The 25,597-nt window shown below is 38.7% G+C and overlaps 1 protein-coding gene across 2 annotated transcripts in view; it reads right to left on the bottom strand.

Moving 5' to 3' along the window:
• Positions 1–25,597, bottom strand: part of agbl4 (AGBL carboxypeptidase 4) — a 336,250-nt gene that overhangs the window by 185,497 nt on the left and 125,156 nt on the right. For both annotated transcript variants that reach the window (XM_077584564.1, XM_077584565.1), the window contains exon 4: positions 21,363–21,457. In XM_077584564.1, the coding sequence (XP_077440690.1) occupies positions 21,363–21,457 (95 nt within the window). The remainder of the gene's footprint in view (positions 1–21,362; positions 21,458–25,597) is intronic.

Below are 25,597 nucleotides of genomic sequence, written 5' to 3'. Positions count from 1 at the left end.
TTTTTAACTACAACAACTTTTACTTTGCCTGACACGTCAATCAAAACATTACCATCTTGTCAAAGGCAGATTTCAACACCTCTGTACCTAAAGGTTCTAACTAATGCTGCAGCAGATGGCGAGCAGATGGAAACGTGTGTAATGCCACCTGACTGAAGTACAAAATAGAACAATGCCAGTAAATAGAAGTCAGTAGCATCATATTACATATCTTACCACCAGCACAAATAAAGAGAGTGCTGCGGCACTGATTGATTAGCGTGAGGTGAGATTAAACACCGACATGAATCCTGCTCTCTGCTCAGTGCGCATTCGCATCATCAACTTGTTGATCTTAACTCCATCACTCACAGGTTTATTTTTTTCCCCCCGCCGTTGACATTCATGGCCCTCAAACGGAGCGAGGAGCTTTTGTGGCTGATTGCGCCGATATGACAGCTGATAATTGAGGAAGTGGAACACACATGAGTAGATTGGACGGCATTGTTCGCTAAATGACAAGATCTGTCTTCCTCTTCGCCTCCTTAATTATCCTCCCCGTTTATAATTACACGTGTGAAGGTCCCGAGGACAATCGCTGTTGTGTTGTGCTGCCTGCTCGCTCGAGTCAGATGAGATAGGCAGGGAAGATACTGCAGAGGCCGACACCGCTTCTTAATGAAGGTTACTGCCTGTTGTTCAAAATCAAGGCCTTCGTTATGCGTGCGATTCAAACAATGCATTTGAGTAGCGGCGCTAATGCGCGGATTTGTTACATGCCGTCGAATGGGAAAGAGTTGGACTGAAATTGGTAGACAAGCTGAAAATCAAACAATTAAACAATGATGTTATGTGTCAAAAACTGCATTTTACACTCTAGCAAGAACAAAGAGCTCATTTGGCACAGATAGGCCAATACTTTTTTTAGTTAAAACACACACTTGAATTTTTGTGGGATCATTGAATAAAAAACAATGCACTTCCAATTAGATTAGTATGATGTCATTTTTCAGCTCTTCGGGGGGGAAAAAACGTCAGAAAAACAACAATAAAAAACACATTTTCTTTGTTTTGTTTTTTGGATAGAGATACAGTGCATCATTTTCCTCGGAACAGAAATATGACCCCAAGTGCGAGAACAAAACGAGCATCTCATTTGGGATGGATGAGCAATTACTTTTCCCGCTACAAACTTTATTTCATAAATACTGGACCGAGCTCACGGACAGAAAGGCAATGATGTCAGCGCGTGTTGAAAAATGGTAGCACTTACTAACAATCCAATCAGTAATTTACTTCCAAATAGTAGAGCAGAAAACTGCCAAATCCACACCATCACTCAGACTGAGACACTCGAGCAAAGTACGGTAATGGTGAACGAGGGCCGGCGGTATTTCTTCCATGGCATGTGTCTGTTGGCCGTGGTAACAAGACACAGTTTAATTGAGAAGACAGTAAGGGCAGAAAGAAACAGGACGCTGCAGCCAACAGATACAAAAACACTGTATGTTTTTTTTTTTAGGGGTTTCAAAATGAGTGCGTTAATTTTCAGTTAATTTAAAGTTCCTTTAAAACCGCTCATTTTTTTTAACGTGCATTTATTGACCGACCCTTACTTGGAAAGCCTGTACTGGGGGAATTCCAGTCGGAACGCAACAAAAACATCCATGTCAAAATTTAGCAGTAATGAATTTAATAATGATGCATACATTTGTGGAGAATGGGGTCAAGTTGTATTTTACCGTTTTAAAAATGTGCAGAATGCACTGAGCTGTCACCAACGTCTTACAAATGCAATTATGCCATCTAGTGGCAGAAAATGACTTCAGCACAAATCAATATCACACATCTTTTGAATTTTAACTCAATTTTATGAATTGTTATGAAATTACTGTATCAACGACTAAAAGATACAGCCATATTTCTATTTAATATTCTATTTCTGTTTAACTTTTTTTTTTTTTTTTACCTTTATGTTAACAAGAGTATATATTTTATTGTACATCTTTATTGTACATTTAGAACAGATCTAAAATGTGTGATTAATCGTGAGTTAACTATTGAAGTCAAGTGACTAATTACTATTAACTCTTTGACTGCCAGACGTTTTCAGAAACGGGTTGTCGCCAGTGCCAGCCGATTTAAGCATTTTGACTGATCTTTCAAGGTCCACAGAAAATGTTGTGTTTGGACTATGGGAACACACATACTACCAAATGAAAGATTGGACTCTCATCTTTCATCAGAAAAAAGAAGTTTGTTTCTACCTTATTCCGTTCTTCAGTAATCAACAATAGAAAATGGTTAGTTTCACCGAAATGCTCTGTTTTGAAACAAAAAGCGGAGAAAAAGAGCTTTTTGTGAAACAATGTTATTTCATGCACTCTAGTGAATTCAACACTTCTTTTTGTCCATGAATGATGCCACAAACACCTAAATAGTGCTTTACTTCTGTAATACACCACCACCATCAATGAAAACGTGTTTTTAGATTGCAAAATACGTTTATTTCCATTCAACAGTGTAACAATTTGACAAAACAATTTCGCAAACTATTTACAAATGTGTGCAACTGTGGTACTATTTACAATTATATGGATGTTTCAAATACAGTTTTTCTTTTTGTAACACTGCCCTGCGTGCAAGGAGAGGGAGCAGGATTTGCACAACAGATACGTTTCACTTCGATTGTCCGTTTCGCGTGCAGACGTTACACTTTCTTGACGGCCTTTTTTTCCGGGGAATAGCAAGTAGCAGACTGTACACACTCCTCCGATGAATATGCAATGGACTCGGGGTACTCTTCGTCGTCCGATTGAACGTCCGCCTGAGCGTGCTCGGTTGTGCTCCGCATTTTCCGGTGTTAGCATCGCTAGCCCGTGAACCTTTATGACGTCGTCATAGCCGCCGCGTCAGCGCTTCCAACTTCGGCGTCAACCTCGGAGTCACCATCATCATCATCGATGATGATCATCGTCGTCATCAATGTGCTCTTTAGCGTTGGTCGATGCTTTTCGTCTTTGAAAAAATGCTCGAGCGTGAGCTGCTTGCAAACCGGTCGCCATGTTCTCTTCTCTTCCCTTCCCCAGCCATTGTACCCTCTAGCTCCGCCTCACGTCTTCTACTGACGCCTATCCAATCTTGTCAAAAGAGAGTCATCGCTGCCCTCTAGGGGCCAAAAATAGTCATTAGGGCTTTACTCCACCCGTTTAAAAAAAAAATAAAAAAATGGGTGGACGTCTTTTAACGCCTTTGCCGCTCCTCCGTAGGTTTTTGCAGAACGTCATTTAACGTCTTTGGCAGTAAAAGAGTTAAAAATTCTAATTGCCTGACACCATTTTTTTTTTTTTAATACTCAAATGAAAACAAAAAACTCTCCTCTACCAATGAGTGATCAGTGGTGGTCACATAATGTATACACAAACAGACAAGTTTCCATGGATCAGTTTGTGGTGCCAAAATCAACCAATTAATTAGAAAATAAATTGAAATAATGAACTTTGGTTTCTGAACATTTCTGGTTACAAACAGGGTCACCAAATGTAACCTGGGGTTCCACTGCATTTACTTCCCTTCTCATAAAGATTTAAATATGAATACATCAATTGAGTTGCAGAGATTATTGTTACATTAACATTATATCCACTGTATCAATTACTGTCATTAGCGTGCAGTATAAAACTTATTGATCCAAACACTTGCAGTATTCAAACTTAATTTCGAAGGAAAATGCCAATTTCCAGTGTTTGCGCAAAAGTCACAATCTAAGCGGCCATAAACACCCGTCGGAGTCTGTCATTAGGAGCAGCGAGTGACCTGCGAGTCCTCGGGTAGCCTTGTAATTCCATCTTAACGAAGGCGATGAATAAATGATTTGAGGCACTCTGCATTGAGGAGTCTGATCCGCCATCAGCAAACCTCAGTGTGGCACGGGCGAACCACAGGGGAGAACCCTTTCCCGGGCCTTCTCCATCCTTTAACCTCCACAGTTTTGCCTTTCTCAATGTTTCTGTCTCGCTTTTCACCCTTCCTCCCTCCTCATCATCATCTCTCCTCCCTCCTGGGCCATCTCGTTATTGGCAGATAGTGGAGCCCTCCCCCCCCCCTCCCCCCACCTGGAACAACTGGTGGGTGTTTACATGATGTTATTTTAATGCACGCTCATTTTGGCAGTTTTTTTTCCTATGATGCTGATTGTTATTTTATGTCATTGTTCTCTCTCTCTCTCTCTCTCTCTCTCTCTCTCTCTCTCGCTTTTCACAGTGATTTCAGTTGGGCGGAGGCAAAAATGTAACTCTGAAAGATCCGGCAATCTCACTCTATGGACCAGCAAACAAAGATGACAGTAATAAAAAGAAGAGCCAATTGCTTTTTCATTTCATTTCCACTGGGAAATCAGGTGGAGGGAGGAATAAAGGAGCTATAATAATAAAGTTTAAGAAAAAAGGGCCTATGGCTTTCCATTCCCTCAGCAAAGCACAAGCAACAGTCACCGTGGACAGTGCATCGCTCAGGGTCGTCCGCGTTATTGCAGGGAAGGCAAGAGGCTATGAAGCAAGCGGCGAGAATTTTACGAGTAAAAACATAAAGTCCCGAGCTCAGGGTGGACCGAGTGCCATTAAACACAGCGTGGATAAAACTGACAATATGGCGGAAGGAAATCAAGCATTTTTCTTTCACTCAACCCCCCCTTGGAAGATGAAAATCCCAACGCTTTTATTGTGTTCATGCAGCGAGAGCAAGGTGAGAAATGAGGGGTGCGTGGGTGAAGTGAGAAAAAAAAAAATCAATTCACCAAGAATCATCATTTTATGCTGCTACAATTCTGTGGAAATTCACAGATTTAAGAAAAATGGATTTTCCCCTTAATAGCACAAGGTTGACAGCGCTGGACTGTGAGGCCAGCACAGTTTACGCACGCACGCCAACCTTATCCTGGAGGAAGGCAGCACAATCAAACTGTCTCAAGCAGTGGAATAATGTGAGCTGGATTTTATTGATAATTGCAAAACAATGGCTTCCATGCAGCTGATACATGTTAGAAGGCAAAAGTTGGTCCAATTGCTTCACTTTATTGAACAAAGTAAAAAACAAACAAACAAATAAGAATAGTAATCATGCTGATAAGCATGGTCAATGTTTCAGTAATTACAACACCAAGACAAAGCTTTTCGAGGTCTAAACTCACTAATGAATGCTTTTTATGTAGATCAGTACGGATCAGTCTTGTTTGCTATGCAATTTTTTTTTTTTAGTATAAAAGTACCTTACGTTTGCTGTAAAAGTAAGCTTCTGATACCGAATTTGATTAAGTAATTTGAAGAAAAGTATTTCAAATTAAAGTGAGTGGTTACATTTTTTTTTAAAATGCTTTTTGTACTTTACTTTTTGTCGTATTTATTTAGTTTATTTCAGTGGTCCCTGACTTTTTTGTGACATTCAAACAAGTACATGCTTGGAGGTAAAATCATTTCCCGATCATTATCACAACTTTATATTGTTATAAAATTGTCAGTTTAAAAACATCTGGACTAAAAACTAAAGGAAGAAAACAGAACCAGAGGTGGGTGGGCATCATCCATCAATCGGTCAATGACGGACACCCGTTTTGTTGACTATTGATGAATGGCGGGAAACTTTGAATAATTGGCTTTTCATCCATCAATGTAATCCTCCATCCGTCAATCTAATCATCAATATGTAAATGACGGCATGCCCATTTTGCTGACGAATGACGGAAACATTGACGGACGGCCATTTTGCTGAGGAAGGACGAATCGCGGATTGCTGACTTCAACGCAGTTCGCCTTGAAATATTGATGGGGTTGACGATGATGCAAGACTGTTGACGATTGATGAATGACGGATGATCAAAATGGACAGTACTTCAACGTGTTATTAACACAATAATTTTTTTTAAAATAATAATAAAAAATAATGAATACAACTAAACATTGCAATTTTTTTGTTTTAATCCAGGCATTCACGTCAAAATGATCAAAATGACACAATTGATTGCTGCTTTGGTCTGATGTTTCCACGGCTAGTTGGTATCGGCTAAAAGGCTATTGCTAATTGGGTGCTACTTGATTGTTGTCTTACACAAACCTGGAGAAAAGAAAACACATCTGTGCTGCCGCTGCACTCAAACACATCTTCATTTGAACCAAACTAGCTCAAACTATTGTGTTACCAATTCCATGTCACCTTAGTGACAGTTAATTTATGTACTGTATAGAAAGTATATTTAGTTTAATTTGTTTAATTGTTTAATTTTTGTTACATATTTTTTATTATTTTATTTAAAAAATAATAATTTGATCAAATTCAATTTTGAAACAAAAATTTATGTGATTCAATTTACAAACAAATTGAAATAATCTCTCGAAACTCATTGTGTTAGTATATATATATATATATATACATATATATATATATATATATATAGTGGCTACACAATCTTAGGTCTCCTAGGAAACCTGAAAATTGTAAATCAATTTCAACAAAATTAGGCAAGTTAGCACAACATCGTAAATGTACTATAGGGTGTCCTGGGTTACGAAAAGTTACGGTTTTTCAAACAAATATTTATTGTAATCATGACTTCAGAGCTACATTACCATAAGTTAGTGGTAGAGTACAGTATGTTCAAATGTAATTTCAAATTTGGGTTAAATTGCCTCCTTGTACATGTAATGACTGCAATGCTGGTTGTGACTGACATAAATCAAACTGGATTGTCATATCGTTGGCTCAACCTGAACTTTAAATTGCAGACGAGGCAAAAAAATAAGAAAGCGTCTAAAACTGCTCTAAAATGGCAGATGGTTTATGATCCTCCCAAACCGAGCTGTTTTGCTTCTTTTTTCTTTTTTTTCTCATTGCATTATTCTATGCAGCGCCATCATTATGATGCTCATTACCATGGCATATAGTCCAGCCATCTATGCATGAACATCACGCTTAATGGGCCACAATAAAGACACCACTTTCTTTGTTTTATGGCTCAGTTTTCTAATGGCCTACTTGGCTTTCTTGCCTGCTCTCTCCAAGGAGCCATCCCGATCTCTTTAAAACCCGTGATATTCTCAACACACGCTTTCCTCCAGGCCCATGTTTGCCTCCATTCATTCTCACACGCGGTCGAACACCCCCCCCCGCCCACCTCCCTGGCAGCTAGGGTCGCCCCGCGGTAGCCCAGGGCCCTTCCTGTGCCTTTAGTTTCATTAGCAGGCCCCAGATGCTTCGCGGCTTACGAAATTATGAAGGGCCGAAGCCAAGCGCCTCCAGATGGGACCCATCTATATTCAGATGAGCTGTTTCCTTATATTCGGAGCAATCCCACCCTGATGTCCTACAGTGTCGTCAACAAACATGCTGACAAACACAAACACAAGTGAGAACAAACAGATGCACGCGTTCGCACTGGAAGTCATGTGCACGTGTCCCGCACGCAATCAAGGCCTCCCAGGCACGCACACACTTTTTCGGTTTTCACGCACATACACAGCTGGGAGGGAAAGTGTTTTAGCCGGCGCACTGCAGTCTGAGCTGTCGGTTTAAGCTTTCGCAGCTTTTATCTCATTTTGTTTCGTGGACATTGAAGCAGGAGATTTACAAAATGGCCATTTTACACTCGCACATGGAGAATTCAACAGCAGGCACTTTTAGATGATTTGAATCAGCAGTCATGTGAAGCCTCTGAATTTACAAAGGTTACAGCCGGACATTACAACACTATTGTAGTATAATGGTGATGAGTGTAAAGCATCTTTGGTGGTTATCATGTTCACCTAAGTCACCCACACTTCAAATAAGGAAATGCCGCTTTTACACTTCAAACACACAAACTTCAGTTTTAACTTCAAGGTAGTACTTTGATTGTAATGAAAGAATGGAGGTTCATTCTTGGCATGTGGTCAATAGAGAGACAATTTCATAAAGAGACTGAGGGCAACAAGAAAACAGACTATTGCAGCAAAGTGGAGAGTGTGTAGTAAAATGTTGCAGCATTCAGAGCTAAGGCAAGGCCACTGTAAACATGTGGGCTTAAAAATATGGGGGTAGGAATAGAAAAGTTTATACTTGCTCTTACTCGTTTCCGAGCAATATAAGTGATCTGTTATGTGTAAGCAGGTAATTTATTAGCTCTGTTGCGTTGATTATACTGTATATACACTCTACATAGAGAATTGTTGAACCAATTTAAGATTACAAATTTAATGGTTTAAAAAAAAAAAAATCAAAAAATATCAATTAATTCAAGTGAATATACGATATATTCACTCTGGATTAATTTTGGATTAACTTAATTCAAATGAATATATTAAGTTTAATGAACTTATAATTACTTAAACTTAATATATTCACTTTGGATAAACTTAATTAAAACGTGTGTTACCAATTGAAGCGATAAAAAAAAAAGTTGTAAATGTACCGTTATTTGTACGTATGTTGTACGTATGTTGATATATATATATATATATATATATATATATATATATATATATATATATATATATATATATATATATATATATATATATATATATAATATAATAGAAATGGTAATACTAAAAAACAAAAAAAATAACAGAAAAAAAGAAGAAAAAAAAACCTCATAAAACTATTGAATCTAATTTGACCACACGCTCAACCAAGGTGTGTCTCTAATTAGCATCGCAACTGTCTTCAAACTTATAAGCAGTCGGTCAATTTAAAGTATGATAATCAACCACTGTGCTGTTTGATGACATCATGTGTACTGCACTGAACACAGACCAGATTAAGCGAATCGTCTCAGATTAGAAAGACCATATTCTTCTTTCATCAACAGATCAACAATTTTGTACATGTGTGTATAATGCCAGAGCGGTGGTTTTATGCCACCCACGGAGTATTTCCTTGTTTAGAGCAGCATCAGATAGAGTTTATATAATGTTTGTGGACTAAACATATCAAATGTGAATGCTGTCGGTAATCCTGATCAATGCGTTTCTCCATTTTAATGAACGTCCATGGAATCATTTGCCTCATGTTTTTTTTCTGTGCTGAGGTATTCTGAGTAACTTTTATTGTCTAAAACCACATAAGTGAAGTTCATTGACTCAAAATTGTCTGCATCGTTGCCAAGAGTTTGTCGAGAGTGGGAGCATGTTTAATATCGATTTTATTAGATTATTTTCTTTTTTTTTCCTGGAGAGCTCAGTATTGTTCATTCGGTAATTTTACCGATTTGACATGTCATCATCATTGCTCTCCTTTTTTAATTTACTTTTTATTTTTATTTTGCATGTGGGTGAGAATGTGTATGTGTGTGTGTGCGTGCGTGTGTGTGAGTGTGTGTGTATTCATTAATTCACCTAAAAAATCCCATACCGTTCACCTAAACCAAACACTTCCAGCCAGAGTCGTATGGCCGTCAGGAGACCCGAGGAAGGACCAAAGAAAAGAAAGGAAAGTGAAATCCAGCACTGACCAGACACCACCCACCAGGCCACCAACCCCAGAGACATCTAAATTCCAACAAATCAGGGAGACCTCAAGAGACCAAAGGAGAGACTGAGGAAAGGAAGGAAGAACAGACGAAGCAGAGTGAGATCCACAGATCTTATTAGATTCTATTAAACGGCCCGGTAAATGTGTTAATAGCTCGTTGGTCCTGCCATTGCAATATTGTGTTGACGCAATGGAACATCCCACCCCAGTGCTGGCAAGAATGTACAGTATACAGATATCAGTCCCACAGAGTGTCCTAATATGTCCCATAAACACCTTGACAGCATGGCTTTGTGGAATCGCTATGATACCCATAAGTCATAAATTGGAGTCGTGGGGTCAAGCTAGCCTTTGAGCAATAAGCTTATAACCTAGCATCAGACCCGAAAACCCTTTATGGTTATTGTGGACAGCAGGCAGAAACGCTAACCACATGTAAATCCTCCACAAAGCAAAAGGGAGTCATGTGTTTTCCAGGCTGAGAAACGCATCGTGGGACACAACTGGCTTTATAGCCACAAAGCATTTTATGAAGCACACGGGATCAGGTTGCGGAATGAGAGAGGTGATGATCATGAGGTCTTTGGACTACAATACTAAAAGCAGCCGCTGACTAACAGTACAGTAATCAGGGGACTGTTGGCTGCAGAGAAAACTGCAACGCCTCACCTAGTTCATTATAAGATGACACAACCAATTTGTACCTCTGCCTGCCGCAATCTACCAAATCTCCCCCGACAAAAGCATTTAGATTACAGCGCTTTCAGGGAGGACTGCGCTGACATGCGTCCCCGGCCTGTAAAGGGGAAATGAAGTGCCTTTTTAATTCTCCTCTAGGCAAACATAAAACTGTCCAGGTAAGTCATTTGGGGGTTGAATAGAGAGCTGGAAGTTGTTGCATGCACCGCCCCCCCACCCCCATAACCACTTTTATTCCTTTCCGTTCATTGCACACACGCACAAACTAACGCAAAAACCATCCCGATGTTCATCGAGGAGATTATTAATCTATTTGTTACATTTTGTCCCATTATTTCTCCCGCATAATCCTCTGTCACTTCCTCTGGCAGCCTGCTAATGAGTTTCTGTGAACAAGGGAGCTGGTGATTGTTAAGATTAACACGTCTCCATTTTGTTCATTCTCCTCACCACTTTTTTTTTGGAGACCCCCATCCCTCCAATTGGTCCAACACTGAATAATAATCATTCAAGTATTTATTGATTTAGTCATTATAAACCTAAAATGTAGCTATAATTCATCCTGAAGAGTTGAGCTTTCTGATCACTTTTCTTTCAAGTCTTTACAGATAGTAGACATTGATAATGGTGGTGAAACGATGCAAATAGTCCAGATGGAATAAAAAGATTTACCACAAAACTGGTGAGCTAACTATATCACGATGAGCCGTTTGTTATGCAATAAATCACATGACATCATGCCAATGTGCAAAAATCTTTCGTTACTATCTGGAAATGAAACTGAACTGTACATTTGAAATAAATAAATAAATACCCCCACCAAAAAAAAATCTTCAAAAAAAATGCTGATAAATATTTGTTTATAATATAAAAAACGGGGGGGAAATATCCTGGAAAAAATGGAAAATATCAAACATATTGGAAACACAAAGAAAATCTGTGAATTGTCATGTTTATTTTCAGTCTTGTTTACTCCCTGTCATGTTTAGCTTCTGTTTTCCTTGTGTTTTCCCCTTGTCTTGTCATTTCCTGTTTTATTGTGAAAAGTCTGACTCCTCTCGTTTCAGGTCACTTGCCCTTCCTTGTTTGGTGTCTTTGTCAACCCTGATCCCTGATTGTGTCCACCTTTCCCCATTACCCTCATGTGTCATCCAATCAGTGCCCTCAGCCAGGTGTGTCTTGTTATGTCATTAGTGTTGGTGTATTTAGTCGGTTGTCTCCCCCCTGTCTGTGTCGGTTCATTGTTGCCACTGTCGTAAGTCATTCGCCACGTCACGCTGACCTTTTTTGCCTTATCAGGATCCATGTCATGCTGTTAGTTTTGCCATGTTTAGCTTCATGTTTTGTTAGTTCCGTTTATTTTGCACTTTGAAGTTAGCTTTTTGATTAGAAATTAAAACCTCTTTTTTGGACTGCACCTCTGCCTCCTTGCTCTGCCTTCCCGCATCTGGGTCCTAAAGCCCCCACCCTATTGACATGAATATGTAAATACATGGGTGCTGAACAGTAGTTTTAAGTCGTAATATTAATAGATTGCTTAGTTGCGCTTACAGCTGGTCTTATATTGCCCTTTATCACAACGTGAATAATATTTTTTTTGGGGGGGTAGAATGATATGTAGGACAAACAAAGTACCTCAATAATATAAATTGTTTTAAGTGAGTTGATATTTGTGAAGAAAAAAATTCACAGAATGAGTTTGGTTTGTTATTCAGCAGTTTTGTGCTGTCCTAGAATGTTATTTTTAATGCAAGAGAACCCTTTGCACTGAGGGGGGGGTTGCTTGGTTTTCAATATTGGATGTTTTATATGTGCATTGAGAATTTTATTATGAAAAATTAAATATATTCAGAGCTCATTTTTTGTATGCATTTTGTCCCTATTTAAAATGCAGTCACATGTGGGCCCGAGGTAACACTGAGGAAAAATTGTGGCGCCCTGCAACATTTAATTAGCTCATCTCTAATGTAGATGGTAATAAAACGTACACCAGAAGGAGTGGTACAATATATTTGAATTAAAGCATTAAAAATATTAGCTATTTTCTATTTACGCTCTTACTGTATGTTTTTATCCCGTACAGCGCCGTAGAGTGATCTTTTTCTTATACCGCCTTAAAATATTCTACTATGATGATGCTCTGAGCAGAAAGCTTGCTTGAATTTGTCAATTTGATTACTTACACGGCCAACAACCAATTTTTGCAGCAACAAAATGTGCTTTAATACAAAAAAATATGACAATGCCTGTCAGTGTTTGTCAAGAAACTAGCAGGAAATTCTACAACAAGTTACGCACTCTGTAATTTTCAGTCTAGACTACTTGCACTGAATACAACAAACTAATTTCAAAGCAGATACGAATAGAGGGTTCGAATGAGGCCATTACTTCAACACCCTTCTAAGTGTCTTGAGAGTAGACTGTGTGTGCGTATAGTCTTGGAATTTGTTTTTCTGCACCTTATTTGTAACAACACATTTACTTACGGAACACCTGGGAAAGAGTCATGAGGAAAGAGGGAAATATGTGATAATGAACAGTTTTAATAGCAACATTAATTGGATCCAATTGACTTCAAAGACAACAGAGGGCATTTATCAATTACTAAAAATAAACAGAAATAAATTGGTTTGTAGTAAAGAGACACACATTACCAGTAATGTTTGTTATTAAAGAAGAGTGAACGTTTGTTTTATTGTGTTGCGTCAGTGGACACATGTCTGCTGTGCTTCAGGTCAAAGGTTACGATGGCAGAAGCAAAGCCTACCGGAGATGTTCCCGAGCAGCTAAATGGGTCACTTGATGTGTGTATGAAGCGAATCTGTTTGGAAATGAATCGTTAGTCTCGGTTTTCATGCTCAAATTAGCCGAGTCGGTCCCTGTCCTGTTTGCCCTTAATTAACAAGCGCTCAATTCCCCTATTAATTAGCGCAAGCTATTAGCTATTTTACATCACTCTTCATTTGCCCACAATTAAAATGTCTATTATTAAAAGGCATGCCACATGGTTAATTGTGTGAGTGGCTCTGTGGCAGGGGAGGGGAGGGGAGGGGAGGGGAACGGCGGCAGGAAGTAGCGCTCTATCTCAAGAAAAGGACCCGCTGCCCCAACACTGTCACATACAAACTACATTCGCACCCAGATGAGCGAGCACAGCGGTTCCGTAGGAGGACGGAGGTGTAGATATCATCAGCCCAATAAATGGCCATTAGCACTACTGACAAGGAACATAGATTTAAAGCTGTAGGACACAAGTTTATGCTATGGCCCAAGTAATAGACCTTCATTTGGGGATAATTAATCCATACAGTACCTACTGTGTACATTAATTAAAACAGCCAGAAGTGTAACAAATCATGTTACTTTCCAGCGCTATAATGGCTTGCCTACACTAGCCCTTTTGCCAATTATCTAGTTGAACCCGACAGACATGTAAACACTTTTGAAAAGAACACACAAGTAGAGGCTTTCTCAAGGGGGTGATGGCAGAAAGTGTGGGAATTGCATTGAATATGATAACATTGGATTTGGATTCAGCATTTAAAGATATTTGGTTTATGGGAGGAGCATAAAGCTCACAAAATATGACAGTTTATGAGATACACTTTAGTCTGATATAAATTGGATGTGGATTTAGTGCTGAAAATATGTTCTATGTTTGTTTAAGTGGAACACAGTAATGTAAAGGCACATTCTGATTGGAATCACTGATGGTGAGAGAAGGTGAGAGTAGCCAAAAATTGGACTAAAGAGTATTACTACTTTGGAATAGAATGACTCAATTAAAAGTAAAAAGTAGTTCTCCAAAGAATGACTTCAGTAAACATCAGTTAAAAAATAAATAAATAATAATAATATTTTATTAATATTTATTATTATTATTTATAATAATAATAATAATAATAATAATAATTGTGATAATAAATGTGAGTAATTTCTCATTTAAGTCAAATCACAAAATTAGATAACGGGAATGTACACACTTAGACATTCCCCCCTATAAAAAAACTAACAATTTAAGACATAGATTAGTCACTGTGAAACTTTGCTTCTTTGTGAACGCGTGGCCGGGAATACTTTGATTGCTGAAATACAAACGTCAAACGTCACTAATGGTAACAATGGATTGGTGAAACGCTGTCGCATAATAAGCACACGAGGCGGGAGTCTCTATGAAAATCTCAATCAAATTGACCGCTCAGGAGCAATAATACATGGACAAAAATAAAATTTGCAAGTGGATGAATGTAGCTCAATGTAACAGATTTAAAGTACTGGACAGTTATTCAAAAAAAGAATAATAAATCGGAATGAAAACAAATAGGAATGAAAACAAATAGGATGCATTTAAACTATTGTGACAAGTACAATTAATCATTGATAATAATAATTAAAAAAAGTTATCTTAGCAAGCTTCATTTGTGTGTATTGATGCATTCCAATATACTGTAAATTAGGGACGGGTGATTACCAATACCAGATATCGGTATCAGGTCGATAGCAGGCCTTATTTCAAGGTATCAGTACTCACAACGGTGTCTTCTTGTGGCCATTTTGTGATCAGGAACTACAAATTAGAAATTAGAAGAAGAGAAAATTGTCATTGGTTTCGTGCAATTTCAAGGAAAATGCTATATTGGGATATGTAGATCTTTAAAATGATCTGTCATTGTTTTGGGGGAATTGGCATTAGTATTGGTGACTACTCATAGTGGAGTACTGTCCTGAAATAAAAGTAGTATCCAACATCCCTACTGTAAATATTAGGTCATCCATAAGAGGCAGCTGTATGCAAATGCCGAAAAACAGCTACAAGTACACACATGGAATTGATCTATAATATTTTCTTTAACCCTACGATTGGCGAAACCGCCTCTCTTCCAAAGTCACTCCCTACTGAGGGCCCTATAGAATGGATTGACATTCTCTTTTACAAACAAATCTCAGTCCGGAGTAACAACATTAACAAGTGCAAAGGTCCCCAAAAAAATTGTCTTGGGCTTCCTTGAAAGGCGCTCCAGAAATACAACTTTAGTAATATTGCTCTCAGCTGTCTCTAAGAAGGACAATTCAAAGAGCAGAGTGGGAGCATTCTTTGTGGTTCCCTCACCCCGCATCACCTTGCTCACCCCTCAAGCCTCTGCCAAGGTTTAACAAGTGGCAAGGGAAGCAGCAGGCCAGAGCTGCGCTGATTGACAGAACAATTACTGCAAACACGCACCCCGATGGAGAGGTAGACAGCTCCAAATAGAATTTCAGCCGGCTGTTGCGTCACGCGCTTACAAGAATACTTTTGGTAGGAAAGCAAAATTGGCCTGACAGACGGACCGAATGACGGACTGACTGACTGGCGCGCTGACTGACTCCAAGTGAAGCTCTTAGAAGCACTCCTGCTTTTTTTGCTTGCCTACCTGTGAAACAACAGAAAGAAAGGAAAAAAAACCTTTGATCCGGCTTCAAACTATTTGGCAATACGGTCCCTCCAACTCTAACTGTTCCTCTGCTAGCTCAGTTAGCACTGAAGCTATTTTTAACCTCACACCCTACTGACAGTGAGGGAAAAGTGGAACATTAATTAAAAGTGATGTGAAAGTTGTCAGTATTTCATGGGATTTTCTAATAGGTTTTAGGTAAACTAATGAATACACACACGCACGCACGCACACACACGTTCAAAATAATAATAATAAAAAAAGAATTTAAAAAATCATAAAAACAATAAAAAATAAATAAATAAAAGAGAGCAATGATGATGACATGTCAAATCGGTAAAATTACCGAATGAACAATACTGAGCTCTCCAGAAAAAAATAAAAAATATTTCATAGATATGAGTGCCAATATATAAAACGATATTAAGGTTTCAGAGTGTTATCTTAATGCAAAGGTGATGTTGGATTATAACAATGGCATGGTACAATTGTAGGGAATTCAAACTGAAGCTTGCTTTATTTGATAAGTGACAGACCCCGCCGTTCATGATGACACCCTTGACCAAATGTTTCTCTTGTGTGCCTTATTGTTTTCTTCCGGCGTCCTTATGTCTCTTAGACAAGCCTGTCCATTGGTATGTGCATGCATGTGTGTGTGTGTGTCATTCTTCTGTCCAACTCTTAACAGACTTGACAGATGTCAACAATCAACTTCATCATCATTCATTCAGAGACCACATTCCTCACTTTCAGTGTTAGCTAGCCTTTCTAATTGGAACATTTTACCTTTTAAGCCCGTTGTCACTAATTTGATGGCATACCAATGCTCGCTAAATGCCAGACATCTTCATTCGTAATAATCGGTACAATTCCAAAAGGGTTTCATAAGCTATTCTTACCTTTGACAATACAATTTATACGTTATATTGAAGCCAGCAAGATCAGAACATTTCATGAGGTGCTACTTCTCTTTCGGTATCTTGTAAGAAGGTTTGTCCTCACAATGTTCACACCAGGTGCATTTTTTGAAGCAACAGGCCCATTTAACCGGCATTTGAGCTCCACATGCGTACTAACGTGAACCATTACAACAACAATGCACAAAAAAGCTGATACAAAAAAAAACAGGAGGATGTAATAATTGTATCCAACAGTAGCTAATCTTGACCACTTCCATGATAAAAATAAAATAAAAGAAGATGGATAGCCTAATCACAAAAAGTAAACCCCCAGTTGGAGGATATAAGCATTAATGTAATACATAATGACTTCTGATGACGAACCGATAACTACGTTTTTTTGTGTGTTTGTGCCTTTGAGCTAAAAACAAAACAAAACACAGGGATTGCGGAGCAAGGCAACAAATAAAAGTATTTCCACAAAACCAATACATTGATATTGAACTTTAAAACATGTGTAATTCAGTGCTTAACTCATTCACTCCCAGCCATTTTCACTGAAGCAATCCCCTTCACTCGGCTGTTTTACTGGGTTTTGACTGATTTGCAAGACCCACAGAATATTGTGTTCCATTGCTATAAAAACATGGAACTTACCAAAATAAAGATTAGAGTCTATTCTTTCATCAGGAAAAAAAAAGTACATTTCTATCTGTTTTTGTTTTGCAGGAATTAGCATTAGAATGTAACTAAGTTTCCTCATTATTCACAAATCTGTTTAGAACTGTGGGGAAATTATATTTTTTCAACATGGCCCTGGTTGATCTCTTTTGCTCTGCTGCCACCTGCTGGCCGTTTTTGTAAAACTACCATTGCTTTATGCCACTTCTTCATGTCAGAAACTGCATCAAAGCCTTCTGTATGCTCTCGCTTAAAAAAATAAAATAAAATAAAATAAAAACATATAAATACGTCTTTGGGACACTTAAAACGTTTTTTGGAAGCAAATGAGTTAATGGCTAGTTTAGTCACCTAATGTTGACCTCAATGTTTCTATGAGACTTGTAAAATAGGTGCGACCAAAAGAAAAAGAAAAAAGAAAGTCAGCCATTTGCTCAGAACACATTGAGTGTCTAAAGTGGTCAATACTTGCGGTCAGCAATCGTCTTGATCATTGTGTATCGCATTGGTACTGTCCAATAATAATAAGTGAATGTCCGACGTGATCCAAACGTGAAAGTCTTAGCTTTGAAGACCAGTTCTGGCACCTTGTTTTGATACATCGTTTTTATGTTTATTTAGCATACTAATTAAAGTGCTGTTCTAATTCCACATAGTCAACTTAATGTGAAGGAATACCAATTTAATGCTGAAAAATGTAATAGGTGTTTTTGTTCTTTGGTGGTTTAACACGCTTAAAATAAAACTTAATCTTGTCCCACATTACAAAGTGACCATTGCATGATTCAACACAAGACAAAATCTAATCCCAGATCCTAAAATCACATTGCTCTGATGTCTCCAGGACCAACGGCGGCTACAGGAGTCACGGAGTGAGGTATCGGCCAAGCAAGGCGTGGATGAAAGGATATGGGAGAAATTCTTTCACGTGTAGCTGTAAATGCGCCGTGGGACTTTAATCTGTCATTTGTCCCTCCCTGAGACGCCCCATTTTAGCCAAAGCCAGCCAAGCTCTGTAGCCTCAGGGAGCCAATGTTGCAGGGGCCCCAGGACATAAGACACCTGTGCCAGGAGATAAAGGCTTCACCTCTTGGGCTTGTACTGATGTGCGTTTTTTTTGGGGGGGGGGGATGGATAAAGATGGGAAGGGAAGGAGGTGGGGATGGCGGAATGATCTTTGTTGGTTCACCTGATGCCTGTCTACCTGCCTGAGTAATATTACTTTCTTATACTTTCTGCTCACCTTCTCTGTCAAGTTCCCTGTCAGTCTTGCTCCATTTTTTCTCCCCCTTATCACGGTTTCCTTCTGTAGCGTCTTTATCCTGTCCTGTGTGAATTTGGATCAGGGCGGGTAACGCTCTCTGCACTGTTTTTTTTTTTTTTTTTCCCATATCTGCAACTGTCAAAACAAGATTACTACTTTTGGAGCTTTCTGGGCTTTGTCCAGCTTGTGAAAAGTCAAAGAGAAAGCAGTGCTGAATGTATCTTGATCACTTTGTGGGGACACACAGAAGATTGTACCTCGTTCACCAACATCGCCACATCGTTTACAAATGATTCGAACCATAGTAAGATTTGAGGCTTTTGTCTCTGGGTCCAGATAAATAAATGTATTGAGCAATACAGAGTTCGGAATTTTGTTTCAGGTATCTGTATCGGGTATTTACGCAAAGCCAGGGAAAGTCCAGAATGTTCTACGGGAACTCCGAACTCAGATCAACAAAAGCTCAAGTCAGCAGATGCTTTATCCAACTTCAGGTTTGTTCAAAGGCTTCAAGTGACAAATTATGATTCTCAATAACTTGAAGTGAAAAGGTAATACATATTATGCTTTTTTTTTTTCCTGGAGAAAAAAAATATCAAAAAAATACATATTATGCATAGCATACTTTCAAAAGACTGGTCACTTTGAAACTTCTATGATTTTCCCGATATGGTTTTCATTCTATGATTTCTTGCTGGCATTTGAAGAAGAGTAATAAGCTTTGCAGAGAGTTAAGTCAAATAATTTAAATAGATTTTCCAGAAACCTGCATGATACTTTAGTGTTTATTTTTCTGATTACTTGTTACTGTTATGCCATACATTAAACAATTTATATCTGTATGTTCTACTTTATTTTGTCAAAATAGGCCCGTTACTATTTTCAACCTGTGCAGATGATAATATAAAAAAGGTGGAAATTAGACCAATTCAACCATGTAACCATGTCATAAAGCAGAATTAAACATGCCTATGGAGAAATGTGAAACAAAGAGAATCACACATTTTTTTGCAAGTAAACTTTTCTAGAACTTTTTTTTGTTGTTGCGTAGATTATGAATCTGCCCATGTTTTTTTCTCTAGCATATCAGATAATTATATATATATATAAAAAAAAAATAATAATAATAATAATAAAATAAAAATAAAATATATATATAATAATAATAATAACAATAATAATTACGGCTGGTAGAGTACATATACAGGTAATGAAATGGGTATCGGGCCAATACCCGGCTTTATTTCAAGGTACGGTTGTCGATACTGGCAACGTAGCCGTTTTACGATCAGGAACTACAAATTAGAAGAATAGAGAATTGTCATTAAATCAACACTAAGGAACTTTCAGTTTACGTTCATTATGTCGGTGCCATATGGACAAAAGCGGTATTGCTATGTCTGAAGGAAGACCACATTTCCTATGAAGACAAGTGCATTGCCTCGTTTTTTAGCTCACGCCAGCGAGTGAAATCCGGGCCAGTGTTGATCATTGACTGTCCTTTTATCCGGGTAGTGCCTTTTTTTGGTCACCTCAGACAAAACTTTTCAGTTGTTTTGCAGCTTCTGTCAGGAAAGCAGTAATTGTGCATCGACATTCAAATTGACTTCCATTTTTGTAACGAATGGGTCAAAAGGCGAGTGACATCTGACATTTGTAGTTTTTTGTGTGGCAGTGTTCCTACCATCCTCCTCAAAGTTGCTCAAAATGATACCGACCCCCTCAGGTACCATTCAACTAGTTTTAAGTCGATGTTTCATCAGAAGAGTTAGGAAAATATTTGCTTTATTAGAATATATATAAGTATTCTTTAAAATTATCTGTCTTTTTTTTTTATTCAAATTTTTTTGTATGAAAAGTACTACTGGTATCAGTACTTGGTATCGGTATGGCTGACTATTCAAAATTTGACTATTTTTACTTTTATTGGTCTGAAAAAAGTGGTATTGAACATCCCTAATAATAATACTAACAAAAATTTTATATGTAACGTAGCAAAATATTTTGTAATATTTCTGAATGAAAAAACAAAAATCTCAAAAACCAGTGCTAGAAAAAAAGTAAAGGAAAATTTGGAAATCATCGTGGTCGTCTCGCAACCCTGAGGTTGTGGGTTCGATCCCAGGCCACTGTAACTATGTCAAAGTATCCTAGAGCGCGCTTTGAGGGCCTTGTAGGGTGGTAGAAACATCTCTGAATACAATTTGCTGTTGACCAGTGCTATCGACGATGGCATCAGATTGGGAAAAGTAAGTTACACACGTAAATATACTGCTTTTGGATTAACTTGTGGACATTATTAACCTCTAAAATGACATATTATAGTATCGTCAGCACATCTTTCGTTTCACAGCAGAAAAGAGCGAGCGAGGAGGGCTGAGGTGCATCACGTCGCTTGCGCTGTATCACAGACAGCAGTTCATCTGTCCTGTCTATGCTATCGAACCCGTCGTTTCCGTCCATTAGCCTGCAAGCGGCGTGCCGCGGGACGGCCGGCTCGGGGTTCTAGGCGGACGCGTACGGCTCAGGGTGGCAGATGCCTGGTGTTTCTGCGGATGCCCTCCATCAAGCGGTGACAGATGTCAGGGCTCCTCTTGGACGGCAACACTTCATCACGCTACTGTGTTCTCCCTCCTCGCCCCGCTGAATACGCCAGCCTGCTTGGCAGACGTCGCATCCACTGCGCACCCCCACACACGCTTTTCTGCTTCCATCAGTCATCCATATTACATCAGACAGGCATCATACTGGCAACCGATGGATCACATGCTAATGTGTGTGAACGCTTGAAATGGAAGTTATCGGTTAGGATGTACGGGCGCTAACCGCGTGTTAAGGAATGTGTATTTTGTCGTGTTGGGTTCTTATAAGGCGGCTGGTGTCAATGTGGTCAAGTCATTTGTTACTTACCATCTTGGCCTGCTGGTTGACTTGACAACGGGAGACATGCCATCTCTGTAGAGGCTCTTGGTCTTGGAGAAGTTGACCACGTTGAAAATGACTCTCTGCAAGACAAACAAGGAAGACAACTCGGTCTTGTTTGTGGCTAGAAGGAGCATCGATCACATCAAGAATAGTCAGGACCTCGGGTTCGTTTGTATGTATATACAATTATCAAGGTGGATATAACTTTCATTTAGTTACTCGCTTCCTCAAAATTGTCAGCGAGATTTACAGTATTTTTTTTTTTATTCTGTAACTCTGTAATATGTTTGTGTGTCTTCCACTAATACTTCCAATTCTATCATTTAAATTTCATTTGTTGCTTGATGTCCTCTCCCAAATTTTCATGAAATCTACAACTCCTAAAGTGCAAAACCTTCTTTGTACTATGGCAGTCTTCACCTGTTGCCAATTTCTTAGAATGAGTAAACACACAAATTGGTGCCTGCCCACTATTTAGAATTTATCTCTCAGGCGCCTTCACAAGGTGAGTCATTTTATTTTATTTAAGTTTAATTATACTGGCGTCCTCCATTTGTAAGAGAGTTAAGTTTCTTTTTTAATAAGTTAACATGCACAGCAGGCAATCGCTAACAATGCTAACGCAGAAGTCACAATTGCAGTAAATATTTGTATGAAAACTAATTTATGAAATAATTAAAGCTACTGAACGTAGAATATTCCATTTCAAATCCCTACTGCGACCTGCAAATGACCTTTTTCACATACACAACGCGCACACAACGACGTCACATCCGCAGACAGAGCGCGGAAAATTCAAACCCGAGTCCAGTCCGAAAACTATTGGCCAGAGTCTTCCAGGAGTAACCATTGTGAACAGCTAAGGTGTTAATCTACTAAATAGAAGACATTTCAGTCATAAATGGTCAAATAAAATGCCGACTGTAAAGATATTTTGGGAGAAAAAAGTTCCATAATGCAGCTTTAAATGAAAAACAGTAATTATGGAAGTAAGCAAACTTTCAAACGTTCATTGCATAACAATGCCAGTAATCTTATTTATTTAATGACAGAATTGTAATAATGTCATTTAAAATACTGCATGTTCAGTTACTCAAGGCATTATGAATGAATGAAATAATTTGATTTTTCAAACACACACACAAATATATGTATATATATATATATGTATATATATATATATATATATATATATATATATATATATATATAAAGAAAACAAGAGAAAAAAATCTACTCAAAGATATTAAAAATCATATAAAACAAAAACATTATAATTAAATAATAAATTATTATTATTAAATTATTATGTTCTAATTTTGAAAATTAGAACCACTATCATGCAATTGATTCTGTTTAAAAAAAAAATATATATATATATATATATATATATATATATATTTTTTTTTTTTTTTTACAGAATCCTACTAAATCTTCAACAGGCGCAAATACGCCTCACAAGCAATCCGCATCACCGCGATGATATAAGACTGCTTTAACGTCCTGCAGCTGATCCCATGTTGCGTAAAAAAAAATAAAAAAATCCAAACAAGGCAGTAGCTAATCTGGAAGAACAACATGGTTTTCCACTGTGGCTCTGTTGACTGAATCTTTTAGCTCATCTCTGGTGGACCAACATTTCCCGCCTCACAACGGTGGGAATGCGGAGAGAGGAATATGCAAATCTGTTTTTATGAAAGTCAAATGAATGACGACGGTAATACCGCGCGGAGGTAAATGAATGTTATTGATGGGGCATATCAAATTACCAAGCAAGTCTAGGTGGTGAAAGTTAACTGGGTGCTACTGAAATCCTATTACAGGCTCGCCACCCTCCTCGCCCTCCCTGCCGTTCCTCCCCGCCATCCCTCCCCTTTTCCTCCCCGCCTAGCATCAGAGGAACGGGGATTGCGGATTGTGGCAGGCTGATTCAGACCTCGCTAAAATGACATCTAACTGATGTTGAGACTGGCAGCAGGCTCCTGTTGCAGGGAGATAAGACCATTGCTGCTGGCATTTCAATTACACTTTACTGCCCCGCACATCTGTTGCGAGAGCTACTTTTCAGCCTTTTCCCCCTCAGGCAAATGCAGCATTACTTTGACACCCGCCGGCTTTCTTTCTTTGCCATTCTTTATCCGCAACAAATTCAGATTGTCTTCTTCCTTTGCTTCACTCTTACCTAGCGCTTGTAATCTATTTATTCGGCCTGTTTAACTGGGAGGAAGCCAGGGCTGCTGGGCGCGTGACAGAATCGCGGGGCCTTCCGACGATGGCGGCGAAGGCTGAAACGCAGCCAGAGTAATATAGAAAGAAATGGCGGGAGACAAAGAGACAGCGAGATAATGGCTCTGAAGAGATGCATGAGGGCTGGAAGAGTGAAAAAGCACTTTTAATGGAAAAAGAAAATGAACTGGGTGGGCGGATGTGGAAGACAAAGACAAGTGAGTTTGATGGGAGACGCATGACATGTGGAGGGCCGCGTTTTTCCTCTCTCTGGTCTGTGAGTACGTTCAAGCTTAGAATTAAACAGCAACATTTAACAAAGGGTCATAACCTTGTATGACTTGTGCACTAAATGAGCAGTTTACACAAAGCAAGCACCTGAAAAATACAGCGCACTGAATTGAAGTGAAAATTGTCTCGGGGGAAGAAAGGAAATTTAGACATATGTTGCAATTTAAAAAAATCCCCAAATTGGGTACAAGATAAGCAAAGAGAAGCAGAGTGTCGAACCCGATCAAATGATTCAGAAGTGACACATTATCAGCAACAATTCTGCTCGACAAATCAATCTATCACTGTTTTTTTTTTTACATTTTTAATTGATTGTAAAATCCCCCAACAATTAAGTTGGATGATGTGTTATAGTAACACTTCATTATGAGAAATTCATGCTATCAACATAGCCGTTATGGCTAACATCAGCTTGTTTACAGTGCACGTTACAGTTGTTACACACAGTCAACATCTTATACTTAACTCTTCAAACTCCCCCCTTTAAAGGGGGGGGGGGCAACCTTAAACATTTCTTGACATTCATTCGTTATATGTGACCTCACTAGTCTAAACATGACATTCTGATGAATATCATATTTGTAGAAATTTTAATTATGCAGCCGTTTTTATCCATCTCAGGGGGCGGCCATTTTGCCAGTTGCTGTCGAATGACGATGACATCATAGTTGTTCAAGTCTCAGGCGACGACCAATCATAGCTCACCCAATCATAACTCACCTGTTTTCTGAAGCTGAGCTGTGATTGGTTGCTACCTAAGACCTGAGCAACTGTGATGTCATCATCAGTTGACAGCAAGTGGGAAAATGGCTGCCTTGTGATATTGATAAAAACTGCTGAATTTTGATGCTTAACTCATATTCCACTCACACAATATTAACCAGAATAGTGGGGTTGCATAGAATATATTAATTATTGTCAAGAAAAAAAAAATGCACTTGACTTTCCCTTTACGTGATTTCAAAAGGCAATTGTCAGAATATGTTTGAATCTACGGCTATCCACCCATCCATTTTCTTAGCCGCGTATTCCTCACAAGAGTTGCGGGAATCTATTGCTAATTTGATGTAAAACCATCTCCCAAGTTTATAGAGAATGATACGGGAAAAAAAGCGACAACATCCACTAAACATTGGCTTTCTGGATGAAAATGCTTTCTCGGGGGCTAATATATTTAAATGCATCCTTATCAAAACTGCCCTTTTTGGAAAAGGCATAACGTCATTATCCTTCAATGAATTCCACAAATGCTCGTTGAGTGAGCGAGGAGCTCCGTGTACTGTACTGTTTGCAGTTTTTGCATTATCACACATACGTAAATGTCACAGAGTGTTAAGCAAATTCAGTGCTTTGCATCTGCTTGCTAGTAAATGTGCAAATGGCTGACAACTTATGTTTACTGTATATATAGACACGACTCCGTCTCTGTGTGCCCAAAGCCTAAAAGTAGTAAAACTCTCTCCATTCGCTCCACCAACCCCTTTTCACATGACAACACGGCGACGCGCACACACAAACACACACCGCTGTGGGGCCGATTCTCCAGATCATTAAAAACGTACGCGCATCTACAACCAATTTAGACGTCGGTGCGTGGATGTGTGTGGGGTCTATATACGTGCGCACATGTGCAACCCTGAAGATTTAATTAGGCTGGGAGCAGTTAGAAGAGATTAACATCCATGCTGTCTGAGCTGTCATGT

This window comes from Vanacampus margaritifer, chromosome 13, assembly GCF_051991255.1.
Source record: "Vanacampus margaritifer isolate UIUO_Vmar chromosome 13, RoL_Vmar_1.0, whole genome shotgun sequence".
Lineage (NCBI taxonomy): Eukaryota > Metazoa > Chordata > Actinopteri > Syngnathiformes > Syngnathidae > Vanacampus > Vanacampus margaritifer.
This window is presented reverse-complemented; position numbering and strand designations above follow the sequence as displayed.